Here is a 13,877-nt window from a genome sequence, read left to right on the forward strand (position 1 = left end):
TAACTTTTGATTGAATGAACCAAAAAATCCGTATGAGTATGCAAAAGAAAAGGTATTGAAATTATCTAACCAACACAACAAGAATCAGATCAATCGGACGTACCAATCAACAGATATGATCAAAATAGTAATACCTGACAGAAAGTTACGAGGATTAATCTAAAACCAATTTCGAGAAATAACAAGAAAGATGAATTAATCGCAATTTTCACTTGATCTCGTGATAAACCTGCAGCAAAGTATTATGAACTCGTGATGAACCTGCACCAAAGTGTTAGAAAGATCTAGCATGAAGAATCCACGAAGATCCGAGAAGAACAGAGATGACACCGCCAACGAATCTCTTTATTGCAACGATGTTGATCGATTACAAAAGATGCAACCATGCATCCAAAAACTCTCCAAGAATTGATCTAGATCCAAAGCTCTGAGTTCCCTCACGTCCTTACTAAAACCCTAGCTAGGATGCCCTCTATTTATAAGGGAAAATTCGCGACCCTAAACCGAGTCCGAATCCAACACGAACTCCTCTGTCCCGGTCGGTATTTTTCCCGTGGGGCCCGCATACGATCTCGGATTGAGATGACTCCAAAAGCAAAGTTGTTCGTCTCGACGACGCGCACAACTTTCATGTAGACCACTTTTCCATCCGACGCCATCTTGATAACACTACTGTTTAATCTTTAAACAGCTCTCATCCAGCCACGGTTGGACCTACATATCTTCACGTCGATGCCATTCCGTGCCATCAACTCTTCTTGTGATGTCTTCAAAACTCGACCATCACGTATCGAATATCTCCAATACCGCACATATCCGGTATAAACAATTACGACAAACCGGTGCCCTCCTGGATCATCGTAGCCTTCACTTCCGTTGTTCCTTCGCACAAACGTCCCGCATGACCTTGATCCTCGACCTCAGCTTCTCCCAAGTTTCGTCCCTCGATCCTGTCATCGACCACGTTCGTCTAGCTCCGGCAACACCTGAAAGCGAACACACAAATAACCAGTACGAGCACAAGTCCACGACTTGACTCAGGGTAAGTTCCACACAACTCACGTCATGTTTTCACATAAGAAACTAATGGATCGGCACACCACTAGCAAAGCACTAAGTCTAAACAAGATACATGTCATCACATAAATATCCATATTATCCAAAGTATCTACATCAATGTTTCATCTAAAACACTTGCCAATGTTACACATCACTTATGGTTTCACATGTTGCGGGTTTCCGAGAGGAAGAGGATCTTCGGTTGGTGTTTCCTGACCAGGCGGAGGAGCTCTTGAACTGTATGGGGCTGGCCAATCCCCCAGCAGTTCCAGCACAACCGACTCATTTTTCTTGACAAGCGCTGTCATTCGCGCCCGTCGGTTCACGAGCGGCCCCATGGCTGGTAGCCTCGTCAACACCCGCCATACTACAAGCGCCCCCTCCCCCCGTCTCCCCTTCTTCCTGTTCTCGGTTCCATCTTCAAGATCTGCCACCCAGTCGGCATTGTTCCTCTTCCCCAACATATGCCCCGCTCCCTTGCTGCTCTGCCCCATCTGCCTCTTCGGCTTGTCTTTCTTCACCGACTGCACACCCTTCTTGGTCTTCTTGTTGCTGATTTCTTTCTCTGTGCCTGGCGTCACAGTGGCCCGAGCACGCTCTGCCTTAAGGTGCTTCCTGACAGCCACACGGAGCTTCGCCCATCCGTCCAGCTTCAGGACACTCGCTGCGGCCATCTGGGGCATCATGGTCCCGACAGCCCCTCCAGCATCTGATTCCTTGGTTTTTTCTGCTACCACAGAGAGTTTGCTGACGGCCTCCACCGCCTGCTTCATGGCAGACATGATCGGGTCAGTGGCCGTGTGTTCCTCCGACGCCTGCTTCTGTTCACCCTCAGCATGAGCGGCCAGCATCTTCTCGGCACCCAGACCTGAGCTTTGCCCCGGCAGCCCCATGGACAACTTCCTTGCCGGCGGTGTGAAGTACAGCTGCTTCTTGGTCTAGTTTAAAACATCCTGGAGCCTAGAGTAATCTACTTCATCCGATCCATAGAAAAATGTTTTGGATTTAATTCAAAGTTGTAAGCACAATAGAGACGTGGGCATGGGTCAGACATTGCATAGACTAACTATCGCTTGGGTTCCGGCAGCGGCGCCTCGACACCAAGCAGCAAACCACGAGAGACACGATAGCGGCCGTAGCCGCGAGCGACCCGAGCACAGATACGAGTATGACCACCCACGACGTGCCCTTCTTGCCATCGCCGTCGTCAAGCCTGTCGACCGTGAGGTCCCAGTCACGAACGCCGACGATGGCATCGCGGACGGCGCCGGCGAAGAAACCGACCAGCGCGTCCCGCGTGGTGCTGGCCGCGAGGTTGAGGGGCTCCTCGAGGAGCGCTCTGGGCGGCCTCGACTCCCCGCCGCCGGCGCCCAGGTACACCCTTAGCCGGTGGTCTGCGGCGTCGTACTCGATCCACACGGCGCGGCGGCTGCCGGGGGCGGATTGCGCTACTGCTGCCGCCGTGGTGTTGGGCGTGATGGTGACGTTGAGGCCGACGTCGGGAGACTCCGGCTCGTACGACCTCACCGCGCCGACCTGGACATGGACGAGGCCGTCGGTGGCGTTGGGCTCGGCGCCCGTGGCCTGGGCCGAGCCGTTGGCGCCGCGGAGGCCCACCGGGTTGTTGAACGTCGGGTACCTGTCGGGGAGGATGACGAACGAGACGGGGGACGCGGACGAGCTAATCCCCACCGTGAAGCTCGTGTTGAAGGACGCCTCGCGGGCCGGCCGCACCGGCCCGGTCACGATCCTAGGCCCAACGCTACCCGCGGAGTCGTCGGCGCCGGAGCCGGAGCTCCAGACGTCGACCGTGGCCGCGAGCAGCAAGAATCCCTCGGACGCGTTGACCTCGGGGAAGAACTGGTCGCCCCGGAAGAGGAGCTGGGCCGGCTGGAGGACGGACCTGTTGGTGGCCGCCACGAGGGCGTCGGTCGTGTTGGCGTCGAAGGCCGGGAAGCTGTACTTGTCCACGTCAGCCGCCACGCTGATCGCCGCTACGCAGAGCACTGAGAGCAGGACTAGGAGGACTACAGGCGATGTAAGCTTGCCGGAGCGCGTCATCTTTGCAATCTGCGATCGATTTTTGCGTACGTATCCGTTGCGTGGTTGGATAAATGGAACGGGAGGCGTTTTATAGCGTAGGTTGGCGTTGACAGAGTCAAGAGCGGTAGCGGTAACATGCCTGTACTAGTCAAACCGTGAGACAGAGAGAAGAAGTGTTAAGATTAAAGCTTTGTCAAAGCTAGTTAGATACAGACGAACTAGCTAGTGGTAAACTGCTGCCAAACAAGACTCTGAGTCTAAAGTAGGGAAACACGCGTGGTTGCCCGGCCCGGCCGGATGTGTCCCTATCGACATTCCTTCTTACTCCCTCCCTCTATCCGTAAAAGGACGTCGCGTGGTCTTTTTTCGCGAAAACCCCCTCGCGTTTTCTCCGACAAGCATCGTGGTCCTCCGTTTTCTCTAGTGTGCTGTCCTGCTCCGCCGCATCGTCTCCCGCTCCGCCGCGCCTCGCCCGTCGCCCATGCCACGCCGCGCCGGCCACCACGCCTCGATCGCGCCTGCGCCTGCGCCGCTCCACTCCCCCGCGCCTCCTCCCTCGATTCGGACGCTTTCTCCTGCGATTCGGCACCGCGGCTGGGAGGGACGATTCGGGAGGCTCGGCATACTCCGGCGGCTCAGAAACTGGTGTCTCGGTGGCTCCTCCACCTTGGATTTGATTTGGAGGGCATGGGGACGAGTGATGTGCTGCTGCGGTGCTCCTCCACCTTTGTCGTCCATGGCGGGCGGCGGCGCGGAAGTGTGTGGTTCGGCGCCAACTTACTGCAAATTCCCCAATGAGTAAGTTTCAATAATCTTAGTTTTGGACAGGAAATCTGAGAGCTTTGTTAAATCTTTCAGTGTTGTCTTCCTCGTTGTTCCCCATATCCTGCAAGCTTCGTTTTGGATAGCAAATCTGAGAGCTTTGTTATCACCATCTACTCCAACTCTCCAAGTAATTCATCAATGTAGTCCACTGATTACTGAATTCATCAAAAATTTCAGTTAAGCAGTCCATTTACTATTAATCAGTAAGAATTCTTACTGATTACTTATATTGTTAGATAAGCTTAGTTCTGACTACATTGATTAATCCAACTCTCCAAGTAATCAGTAAGAATTCAGTAAGTTGGCTCTAAGCTTAGTTCTTCATGGTTGATTACAATGTTAGTTGTTGCTGGCACAGGTTGAGACGATCTCACTTGATGAGGCTGCAAGGCTGCTCCTTGGAGAGACATGCTGAGAGCAATATGAGAAGTCAGTACTTGCATTTCTTCTATTTTATGGGATCTAACTTACTTGTCGCAACCGACTTTCGTTCCAAGTAGAACTCATAGTGCTTCTTGATAATACAGCTAAAGTTCGACGACTGTATGACATTGCCAATGTGCTATCTTCTTTGAACCTTATTGAGAAGGTACTCTATTGACAACATACCTTTTAATATGAATGGAAATTATCATTTTCTTAGTGCCATTGCTTGTGTGGTTTGTTTCAGACACAACAAGTGGATTCAAGAAAGCCTGCATTCAGGTGGCTCACATTTCCATTCATATTGATATGCATAAATTGGTGTATGACCATGTAAGGGAGGAGAGGAAGCATATTCAAGATTGGAAAATCTCACTAAATCGTTGCAGAACCAAAATCCAAGTAAGCTCACATTTCCTCTCTGTTTATTTTCTATGGTCAAGATTTAGGTAATTGCACTGGGCAGAATTTTTTTCACGAGATACCAGTTATGCTTCCATCTGCACTGGATTCATTTTTAAGTGCTTGTGTGTCCCTCTGTTAAGTATTCACAATTTACTCTACATCAAAAGTGATATGCATAAACTGGTGTATGACCATGACCATGAAGAAACTGAGCTCAGAATTTCAGTACTCCAAGTTATTTGCATATCACTGTAATTTTTTGTTTTCAGCAATGGTACAGTCTGTGGATTACTAGGCCTGAACTTGCAGTACACTCCTAATCAGTAATCAGTAAGATTAATTGGCTTATTATTGAAATCAAAACTCTTGTGTTACCTAGGGCCAGAACTTAGAGCTTTAGAAATATGGCATTATAAATTTAGTTTGCTGACATTCTTGTCAAATAACTCTAGTCAAATTAAATTCAATGAATTGTTAACAGTTCTACTGAACTGTTAACAGTTAAATTCAGTTAACTGAACTGTTGGGGGCATAGAAGTGCATATAGGTTGGAGAGATTATTTCTCGGTTCGAGAAGAAGGTTTTTTTTGCTGAAGGGACTAAATTATGTGCACCTATGAAATGCTAATTAGGCACCAGCACATAAGCTAGTCCCATAAGTAGTGCTATATATTGGGGGCATAACATAATTCCAACATTAGTACCAACAGTAGCATAACTTACAAGCTGTCCTGTTAACTCTAGTACCAACTGAACTAGGGACAAATTCAGTTAACTCTAGCCTCTTAAACTGTTAGCTGAACATTTGCTTCCCAACACTATTGTACAAGCCATGGTCTGAACAAAAAGATATTGTAACCAGACATCTATGAAATGGTATAACACCAACTGGGAGTCAACAATCATCACAGAAATCATCCCAACTACAACTAGTTACTGAAACAACTGATGTAGTTACTGAAACTACAATTACAGCTAACATTCATCACACAACTGCAAGCACAATTCTCTGAACATCATCACAAAATTGCAGAGATTGCTGTTATACAATTCTCTAGAGGAACATCATCATCACACAAATATCTGAACATCAACTGAATTCTTGAGTTAACTGTTACAATGCAAGTTTCTGCATGTCCATTACACTTTCATAACTTCATTCATCTGCAAATGTAATCAATATTGTTTCCTTTTCTGAACTCTTACTCAGAGTTGTACAAGATTTGTACATGGAGTATATCAATAATGTTTCCTTCTCTGAACTCTTAATCAATAAGCACAGTTCAGGCACAACTTGTTCAATTTGAATTTCAGCTCTGCAGTGAAATTGAACCTTGCTCAGTGAAATTGAACCTTGTTCACCTCTGCAGGGAGTGAAATTGAGGCTGCAGAGGAAGGCGACGACCATGTCCTCCCTCGTCCAGGTCTTCAGTGACCTCCTTCCTCGACGGAGCGGCGACAGACGGCGAGGAAGCAGCGGAGGAGGGAGCTGTGGAGGAGAGGCGCGGTCGTAGGAGGGAGCGCGGCTAGCCGCCCGCCCGCCCGGCGCGTCCGCGAGCTCTGGCGGCGGGAGCTCCGCTTGCCTCCGGTGGCGCGAGGACAGCAGGACGGCGACGCAGGGCAGCGCGATGGATATCCGCGCCCGCGAGTTCTGGCGGGAGGCCGGCGGGAGCTCCGTGAGCCTCCAGCAGCACGACGACCGCGGGACGAAGACGGAGGGCAGCGCGATGGGAAGATTCGGTTTTGAATTTCAGGTTTGAATTCCAAAATTCAAATGCTCTGGATGTTTCAGGGATTATTTTGCAAAATTTGATTTGCACTGGACATGAGGGAGGACGCCGACATCCTTTTATGGACAGAGAGAGTACTACTTGTACTCAGCATGATAACCAAGTTGAATACTCTCTCCGTTCTATAGCAAGTGACTTCTATTACAATGTATATAGATGTTTTTAAAATATAAATACATTCATATTTAGGTAAATTTGATTTACTTGGTATGGGACGGTATGAGACGTAGGGAGTATTTTTTTTACAAAAGCTTACGGTACGATTTTACTGGGCCTGATTTCCAGCTGAAAAGAAGGTGCACTCAGGACATACTTATTCCAAGATATATTCCGTACAGTGCGAGAATCACTGCGAGGTTGAAGACACACACACGGTACTAGTGCGTATCATGCTTGCTTAATCCACCTGGTCTCTTGAGTTGCATCGCTGCTTGCTTCTCGATTGTGTATTGGAGATTGGTCAACGCTGCATGCCGTGGTTGACTAAATTTTTACGAATCTCTGCACCTCGTTAAGCGCTATCTTTACGACTAGTAGTTGACCGGACTCACCACGTCTTAATGCAAGGACTATATAAAACCCTTGTTTTCTTCTCGATGTTACCCAACCATCGCACCCTGTCTCACTTTTTTCAGTATCAAGATCAACTCGCGTCAACGTAAATGAATTAAAGGCCTCCTCACTTGCTTAATTTTTAAAGCGTGGGACTAGAAGAAATGCAGGATCAAAATGTCACGCCATCTTAAACTACAGAATTCAAATGACGACTGGTTGTACGGAAAAGCGTAAGAATCTTTTGAAGAGGTCGGAGTGGATGAGAATTTTCCTATCAAATCTAGTGAAGTAATCCAAGAAAAAATCACTATGATTTCCTAATTGAAAGGTACACTCGTGGAATTTTCAGAAGATTAGAACCCTCCAAAATTCTTTTAATGTGGTTAGCGAGGTCAACAAAGCGACGCTAGTGGTGACTTGACTCTAGAGCTTTGCACGTGAGATTTTTTTCTCTTTTTCTTTCTTAACAAGAGATTGTGCGCCAAGTCTTTTTACCAGAGATTTGTACATGCGGGTCCGTGAGTTTGCGTTGTTCTTGTGTTCCAAAACAAATTACGAGCTTGTTTCTTGAGAGGGACAAAACAAATTACGAGCTTGTTTCTTGACGGGGACAGAGCAAATTGCGAGCTCTATTTATTACAGCTAAAACAAAATTTCGAGCTAAGCACAACACACAATCATCTCCGAGTCGTAAAAATAACTCCGTCTCATAAAGAAATATACTCCGTAGAAAGGATTAGAAAGGCCTGGTAGCCCAATAGCTAAATTGCAAGGCCCGGTCCGGCTTCCCGTTTCTTCATCTCCTTATCCCATCCATCCCCCACCCACACGGTTCACAGTTCCACGCCAATCCAACACACTCTCCTCCTGCTACTTCCAATGGCTCTCCTCGCCATGCAGGGCATGGCCATGTCCACCGCCGCGTTCCCCTACCACCACCACGGCGCCGTTTCCTCCTCCTTCGGGCTCTCAACCACCGCCTCCTTCTCCCGCTCCTGCACCAGCCTCGCTGCCACCGCCGTCTCGGCTCCTCCCACTCCAGTTCTTGATGGTAAATTAACTTATTCTTTCTCTCATTTTGGAAGAGTAAATTCTGTGTCCGTAGTTTTTTTTTTTGGTTATTTAGAGAGAGTTCGTTTCCCCTAAACCGCAAGAAATGCCTTTGGTATACAAGATATAGTCGAGTACCCAAGATATTATTAGTTGGGAATGCTTTTGGTATTCTTGTACGAAAGGTGGAATATGAAATTGGCTTCAATTTCCATCTGGAACACATGAATTTTTGTTTGAGTTTTGCAAGAATTTGCAGGACTGGAGAAGTTATTCTGAGTAGGTATTGTTTGGATGAGCACACATTTCAGGAACAAATAAACAGATGTCTTGATTGTTTCAAAACACTGGTCTTTAAACTGAATTACGCAATACATATTTGAATATCAGAAGAACATATGTGTATCACAATTTTCTAGATGTTTGAACTTTGAACCAATTGTGATTAACTGCAAACTCTGACTGGTCTGATCAGTATACTGTGGAAGAGGGGACAGAAAGACAAGGAGAGGCAAAAGGTTCAGCCACTCGTATGGGAATGTGAGTCCCCTCTAGCACAATCTCAAGCTGATGCTTCTGCTGTGATTCTTATTTCTCTGTATGTCCATGTTAGGCACGGCCCCGTAACAAGAAGAAGGGAACAGGCCCGGCACGGCTATATGCCCCTCCAGCGCCTCCCAGGAAGGACCAGTTCGAAGATGGGGAGATCATTGCAATCGAGATCGATGATGACATCATGGAAAGGATGGAATAGGCCGTCTGAGTTTTCCCTCATTTCAAGGTTTTCCTAGCCGTGTGAAATACTACTATTCCTCCGGAGTAATTATTTTGTCAATTGCAATTTTTTATAAGTAATTATTTGGTATTTCTTCACAAAACACAGATGCCTATGTGTCCTTTGCTTCTTAGGTTATACTGAATGCATCTAGGGAAACTCAATCCTCATGTTGTTTAGCTCTACGGATGAGGTTCAAGCACTATATCAACATGTGGGGAATTTGCTTTGTGTAACCCTGAAGTCACCCTATAAAACCTGCCAACCAATCTATATATTGTTCCCTTATCCCTAATAACTGGGCATCTTCCTCAAATTTTGTTTACTGGACATTATTACGCTCCTGACATTTTTTAAAGATGCCAATTACTGTATGAAGTTTTATTGGTTGAGACCATGGTTTCTAAGTTACAACTTGTGCTTGAACCTCATCTTATTTACAAGTTACAACTTGTGCAAAACAGTGAAATATGTGACCCTAAATGGTTGTTCAAAACAAGATTGTGTAGTTCTGGGATTTTTTTCCTTCAAATTCTGCACTACCATTTTTTTATTAGCAAGTTCTTTTATCCACCACAAAAGAATCAGTTGAGATAGAAAATAACATTGATAATTCAACCGTCGTGTTTTCTGAACTGCACAGTTTGGCAAAAGACGTTATACTTATACTGTCTGAATTACCTTAAATACTCTGTAAGCTACTACCTCTACTCAAAAATGGATGATGCCCTAGAAAGCATACTGTCCGGATGTACCTTATATACTCTGTCCCTTTTTATAAGATCTTTTTACTTTACAGGTGAATACTGTGCACACATTTCTGTTATTCCTTAGGAAGTGAGCTAGCTCACTTTGTTAGGAGAGTGGATCCACCATCTAGTTTCAACTTTCTGTGCACATGAATTTAGCTTTCTATTCATATTGTAGAAGCTTGCCATCAGATTTATCTGAGCTTTGTACTCCCTCTGTCCCCCTTTCTGAGGCCTTTTTACTTTGCACGAGAAACACAATTCTGTTAACCCTTAGGAAGCGAGCCCAGTTCACTTGGTTAGGAGAGTGGACGTACAATCATGCCCCCTAGGCTCAAGTTACCACGGACATGAATTTGCGTTATTATTATTTATACTGTAGCGACTGTTACAGTATTATTATTTATCTATTTTGATAATCCTATGTGAACTAAATAAATAAGATCGGATCAGATGGGAAAGCTTGGAAGCATCCGCAAAACAGGCCTAACAGTTCGTGGTCATAATCAAAAAATGTTAATGCTTGTAAAAGAGGGCGGCGGGGTATTTTGTTCGCTAAAATATCAGTACAAAATCGTAACAGTCAAAGTTGAACGTTGATGTTGTATCCATGTATTTTGAAGTAGAGGGAGAGTATATAACAACTGAAGTAATTTGAATATGGATTTATACCATGTCCTTAGGTTTGAGCTTTGTCTTGGGTTTCACCTGTGATGCATGAAGTGCTGGGTGTAGTTCCTGTGTTTATCTGAACATCAATTTCATGCCGTATCGTATTTTTTTTCTTTCAAAAAGGGTATTTGCCTCGGCCTCTGCATCAACGGATGCATGTAGCCATTCATGCTATATCGTATGGTCCTCATCTCATTTCGTGAATTAATTAAATACTGTCCGATAATTATAACCTAAGATTGCCTGCAATTCTGCAACCTGCGTTGTGCGGCCGGCGACGGTGTCCAAGTCACCCTGAAGATACTTCGGTTGGTGGTTAGAGGCTTATAGCGCGTTGGTGTCCTTACTGTCGAGCTTGTCGTCGAGGTGCGCAAGAGCACGGATGCACGGCGACTGAGAGTATTTTCCTGTCATAACCGATATGATAGGAAACCCACTTCTAGAGCCCAAAATCACCCCAGGACCCCTAGATAGAAATTTTTGGTTAAACAATTTCCCAATTCGAAGACAATCGGTCTAACTAACCCTTTCCCTATCCTATCCAGCTAGGAACTCTTTACTCTGGTTTCAGATATAGACACTTTTTAGACATAAATACATCCGTATTGACAAATTTGAGTCACTTAATATGAGAGTAGAATAGATGCATATGAAACATGAGGGTGTGTGCGCACTCATGTCATATGCACTCCGGCGTGTGTTGTAACGGTATGCTAGCACATGGCGATGACAAAAACAGATAGTCACCTGATCTCACTACTGATGTCAACCACAATGCATGTTCCTCAACCACCAGTTCTTACTTCTTTTTTTGTAATCCCAACCACAAGATAGAGCACGGGAACAAGTATCATATCGGCACCATCGGTTTGGGGGCGTCGCCATGGAGATCTCGATCGTCAACCGATTCATCCTAGACCGGACGACGGTTCGCATAAATTCAAGCTCGAACGGACACTCTTGCGAGTTTCGTTGTTGCACTGATGTCGTAAAACCACAGAAGAATTAGCTACTGATGTGCTAATTTTTTGACACGATTGTGTATATATGAAGCAGAAGCACTCCAACACAGAACAGTTAGCTTACTGGTTACTGCACACCGCGCGCATATTTCTGCAGTATTTACAAATTGAAGTTTCTGTGACTGGCTTATGGTACCTAACCAAACTAGCACAGTAGAAGCTACAAAACGACGTTATCGAACTGCACCATGGTGGACGCCGTCTTGCTGCCGATGAACCGCTCAGACTGAGCCCTCCGCAGCGCGCTCGGCCCAGCGACGTCGACCGGGGGCGTCTCCGGGCTGCTGCCGCCGCCGCTCTCCTCCGGGATGGACATCAGCGCGCCGGACCACGGCGACCCCGTGCCGCTGTAGTACCCGTCGTACGCCCGGTACCGGTCACCTCTAGCACTCGCACCACCATGCGCCCCCGACGCCGAGAACCGCAGCCGGAGCACCTTGGAGAATAGCCTCCGGAGCAGCGCCGGCAGCCGCCTCGCGCCGCTCTTCCTGCGGCCTGTTTCCGGCGCGGGGCCGCCGCGGAGGTGCGGCATGGAGAGCGAGCGGCAGGCGAGCACGGCGGCGTCGAGCTGGCACTTGAAGGCGGTGAGCTCGTACGAGTCGTAGAGCGCGCTGCCGCAGTCCCACAGCGCGAGCCCGGCCCCGGCGCCACTGTCATCTGCTGCCGGCCCGTGATCCTGGGCAGACGTCCGGATGATGTCTCTGGACATCGATCTTTATAGCTTTCCCTGCTTCTTCGTATTTTTTTGCGTCGATCAAAGAAGCAAGAAATGGATGAGAAAATCAGAAGGAGCTTTACAAAGTGAGTGGTGGTGCTGGCATGAAAGCTAAAAGGGGAGGAGCTAGCTCACGGCTAACACGAGCTTCAGTTCCACTTGCGAATTGGGATCGATCGACATGGGAACAAAAGTTGTGGACAGATGGTGATATATATCGAAAGAAAGGCCGATGTGGAACGATTAGTTAGGTCTAAACGCGATAAGTGTAGTAAATTGGCTTGAGTGGTTTGAGCATTAACTTGGGATCATGATTAGTGCGAGTTGTACATGTTTGCGTTCCACTTATTTCCATGAGCTCTGAAGATCGAGGCTTGCGTGGATTATATTGACATCTGTTTGTTTATGGTTAGCAGACAACTCATGCATATATATCTGGGGGAAATCATGTGGATGTCTGTATTGATTAATGATTATTGTCCGCAAATTAAAAAAAGATGGCTGTATTAATCAGCTCAACTACTGCCTGCAGAAATAATTTACTTCATTCTTGTATGGCCTTGGGAGAGCGACACCAGGGGAAATAGAATAATTCCATTTACTCCAATAATTCATGTTAACGCGTTTAAATATTGTTGGAAGAGCGCGCAAAGTACGTACCACAAGACAAAATTGGATCGGGGATCCTACCATTCAGGCAAATGGATGAATTATTCCAATCCCGGGAGTTAGGATAACGATGCGGACCCAAGTGTGATATAATGGCACTACTAGTCCAGGGTTAGCTTGATTTTTTTAGTGCAAAAACAAAGTGTCCCCACTGAAATGACATGACCAAATTTTCGGAATCCATAAACAATTATTGTCCGAATTTTTGAATTTGTCTGTAATTTAAGATAGAAATATTTCGGGACCCATCTAAGTCACTGAAATTGTGTAGTTGTCCACTGGTTAAGCAACCAACGCCATGAAGTCCATGAGTTCTAGATGTCAAAGAGTTACAACTTACTCCCTTCATTTTCAATTGATCGGTGCTGACAGTTTTGCAAAGAAAACACTGATAATTTCCGAAATTAACTTGCAGTATACGTTCTATCGAAACTTTTGCGAAAAAATCCTGTTGTTTTTCAGAATTAACCCACAGTACGTCTACGTTCAATTGAAGTTGTGTACTGCAAGTTGATTTCGAAAATTAATAGGGTTTTCTTTGAGAAGGTGCCGGTGCCAATCAATTGGAAACTGAGGGAGTAGAAGGTTTGTGGTGCGTCCGTTGCCCTTGGGAGAGACATGATTACGAAGTAAGAGACACTAAATGAATTGATCAGTTCGAAGACAAGAGGCAGTGACTAGTAAACTTACAATCAATATGATTAGTTAGCTAGTTCGGATGAGTGTGTCTTGGACCGCTGGTTTGACTATGCTCTTTAATTTAGCATATATATTTTTGCCTTGAATTAGTGCACCATGTAGAGTTCCCTATACATCAATTTAACTTTTGAGAGTCTCAATTAGTTACGGCCGTAGAAGGTGAAGTTGATACACATAAATAAAAGACATGATCATATATGTCCCAGTCACCTGTCTCTCAACCCTAGCGATCTCTCTCCCCAAAAAGTGCCTCCGCACCATCGGTCTCAACCGGCGCCAGGGTCCCCTCCTCCTCCGCCTGCCGCTCCGACGGTGGGAGGGGGTGAGGAGCCTGGATCTGTGTTGCAGCGTGGTTGTTAATTAGAACTTTTACATATAGGATTTGATTCCTTGGTAGTAGATGTATATGTGGTGGATATGATGGCG

At 46.3% G+C, this 13,877-nt stretch overlaps 3 protein-coding genes and 1 long non-coding RNA gene across 4 annotated transcripts; 2 read left to right on the forward strand and 2 right to left on the reverse strand.

The window, feature by feature from the left end:
• Positions 1-2,046: 2,046 nt before the first annotated feature.
• On the reverse strand, positions 2,047-3,263 carry LOC100845445. Its single transcript, XM_003560634.4, has one exon. The coding sequence runs from the start codon at positions 3,118-3,120 to the stop codon at positions 2,122-2,124; it is 999 nt and encodes a 332-aa protein (XP_003560682.1). The 5' UTR covers positions 3,121-3,263; the 3' UTR covers positions 2,047-2,121.
• Positions 3,264-3,476: 213 nt separating this feature from the next.
• LOC104581543 lies at positions 3,477-6,755 on the forward strand. The gene is made up of 5 exons (XR_729533.2): positions 3,477-3,900; positions 4,286-4,356; positions 4,455-4,516; positions 4,598-4,752; positions 6,126-6,755. It is a non-coding gene; the product is annotated as an uncharacterized LOC104581543 (long non-coding RNA).
• A 1,158-nt stretch (positions 6,756-7,913) lies between these two features.
• On the forward strand, positions 7,914-9,220 carry LOC100830295 (30S ribosomal protein S31, chloroplastic). Its single transcript, XM_003563743.4, has 3 exons — positions 7,914-8,151; positions 8,626-8,690; positions 8,764-9,220. The coding sequence occupies exons 1-3, from the start codon at positions 7,980-7,982 to the stop codon at positions 8,902-8,904; spliced, it is 378 nt and encodes a 125-aa protein (XP_003563791.1). The 5' UTR covers positions 7,914-7,979; the 3' UTR covers positions 8,905-9,220.
• Positions 9,221-11,330: 2,110 nt separating this feature from the next.
• LOC100845747 lies at positions 11,331-12,516 on the reverse strand. The gene has a single exon (XM_003560635.4). It carries the CDS (start codon positions 12,075-12,077, stop codon positions 11,529-11,531), a length of 549 nt encoding a protein of 182 aa, XP_003560683.1. The 5' UTR covers positions 12,078-12,516; the 3' UTR covers positions 11,331-11,528.
• Between the last annotated feature and the right edge of the window lie 1,361 nt (positions 12,517-13,877).

This window comes from Brachypodium distachyon, chromosome 1 (assembly GCF_000005505.3).
Source record: "Brachypodium distachyon strain Bd21 chromosome 1, Brachypodium_distachyon_v3.0, whole genome shotgun sequence".
Lineage (NCBI taxonomy): Eukaryota > Viridiplantae > Streptophyta > Magnoliopsida > Poales > Poaceae > Brachypodium > Brachypodium distachyon.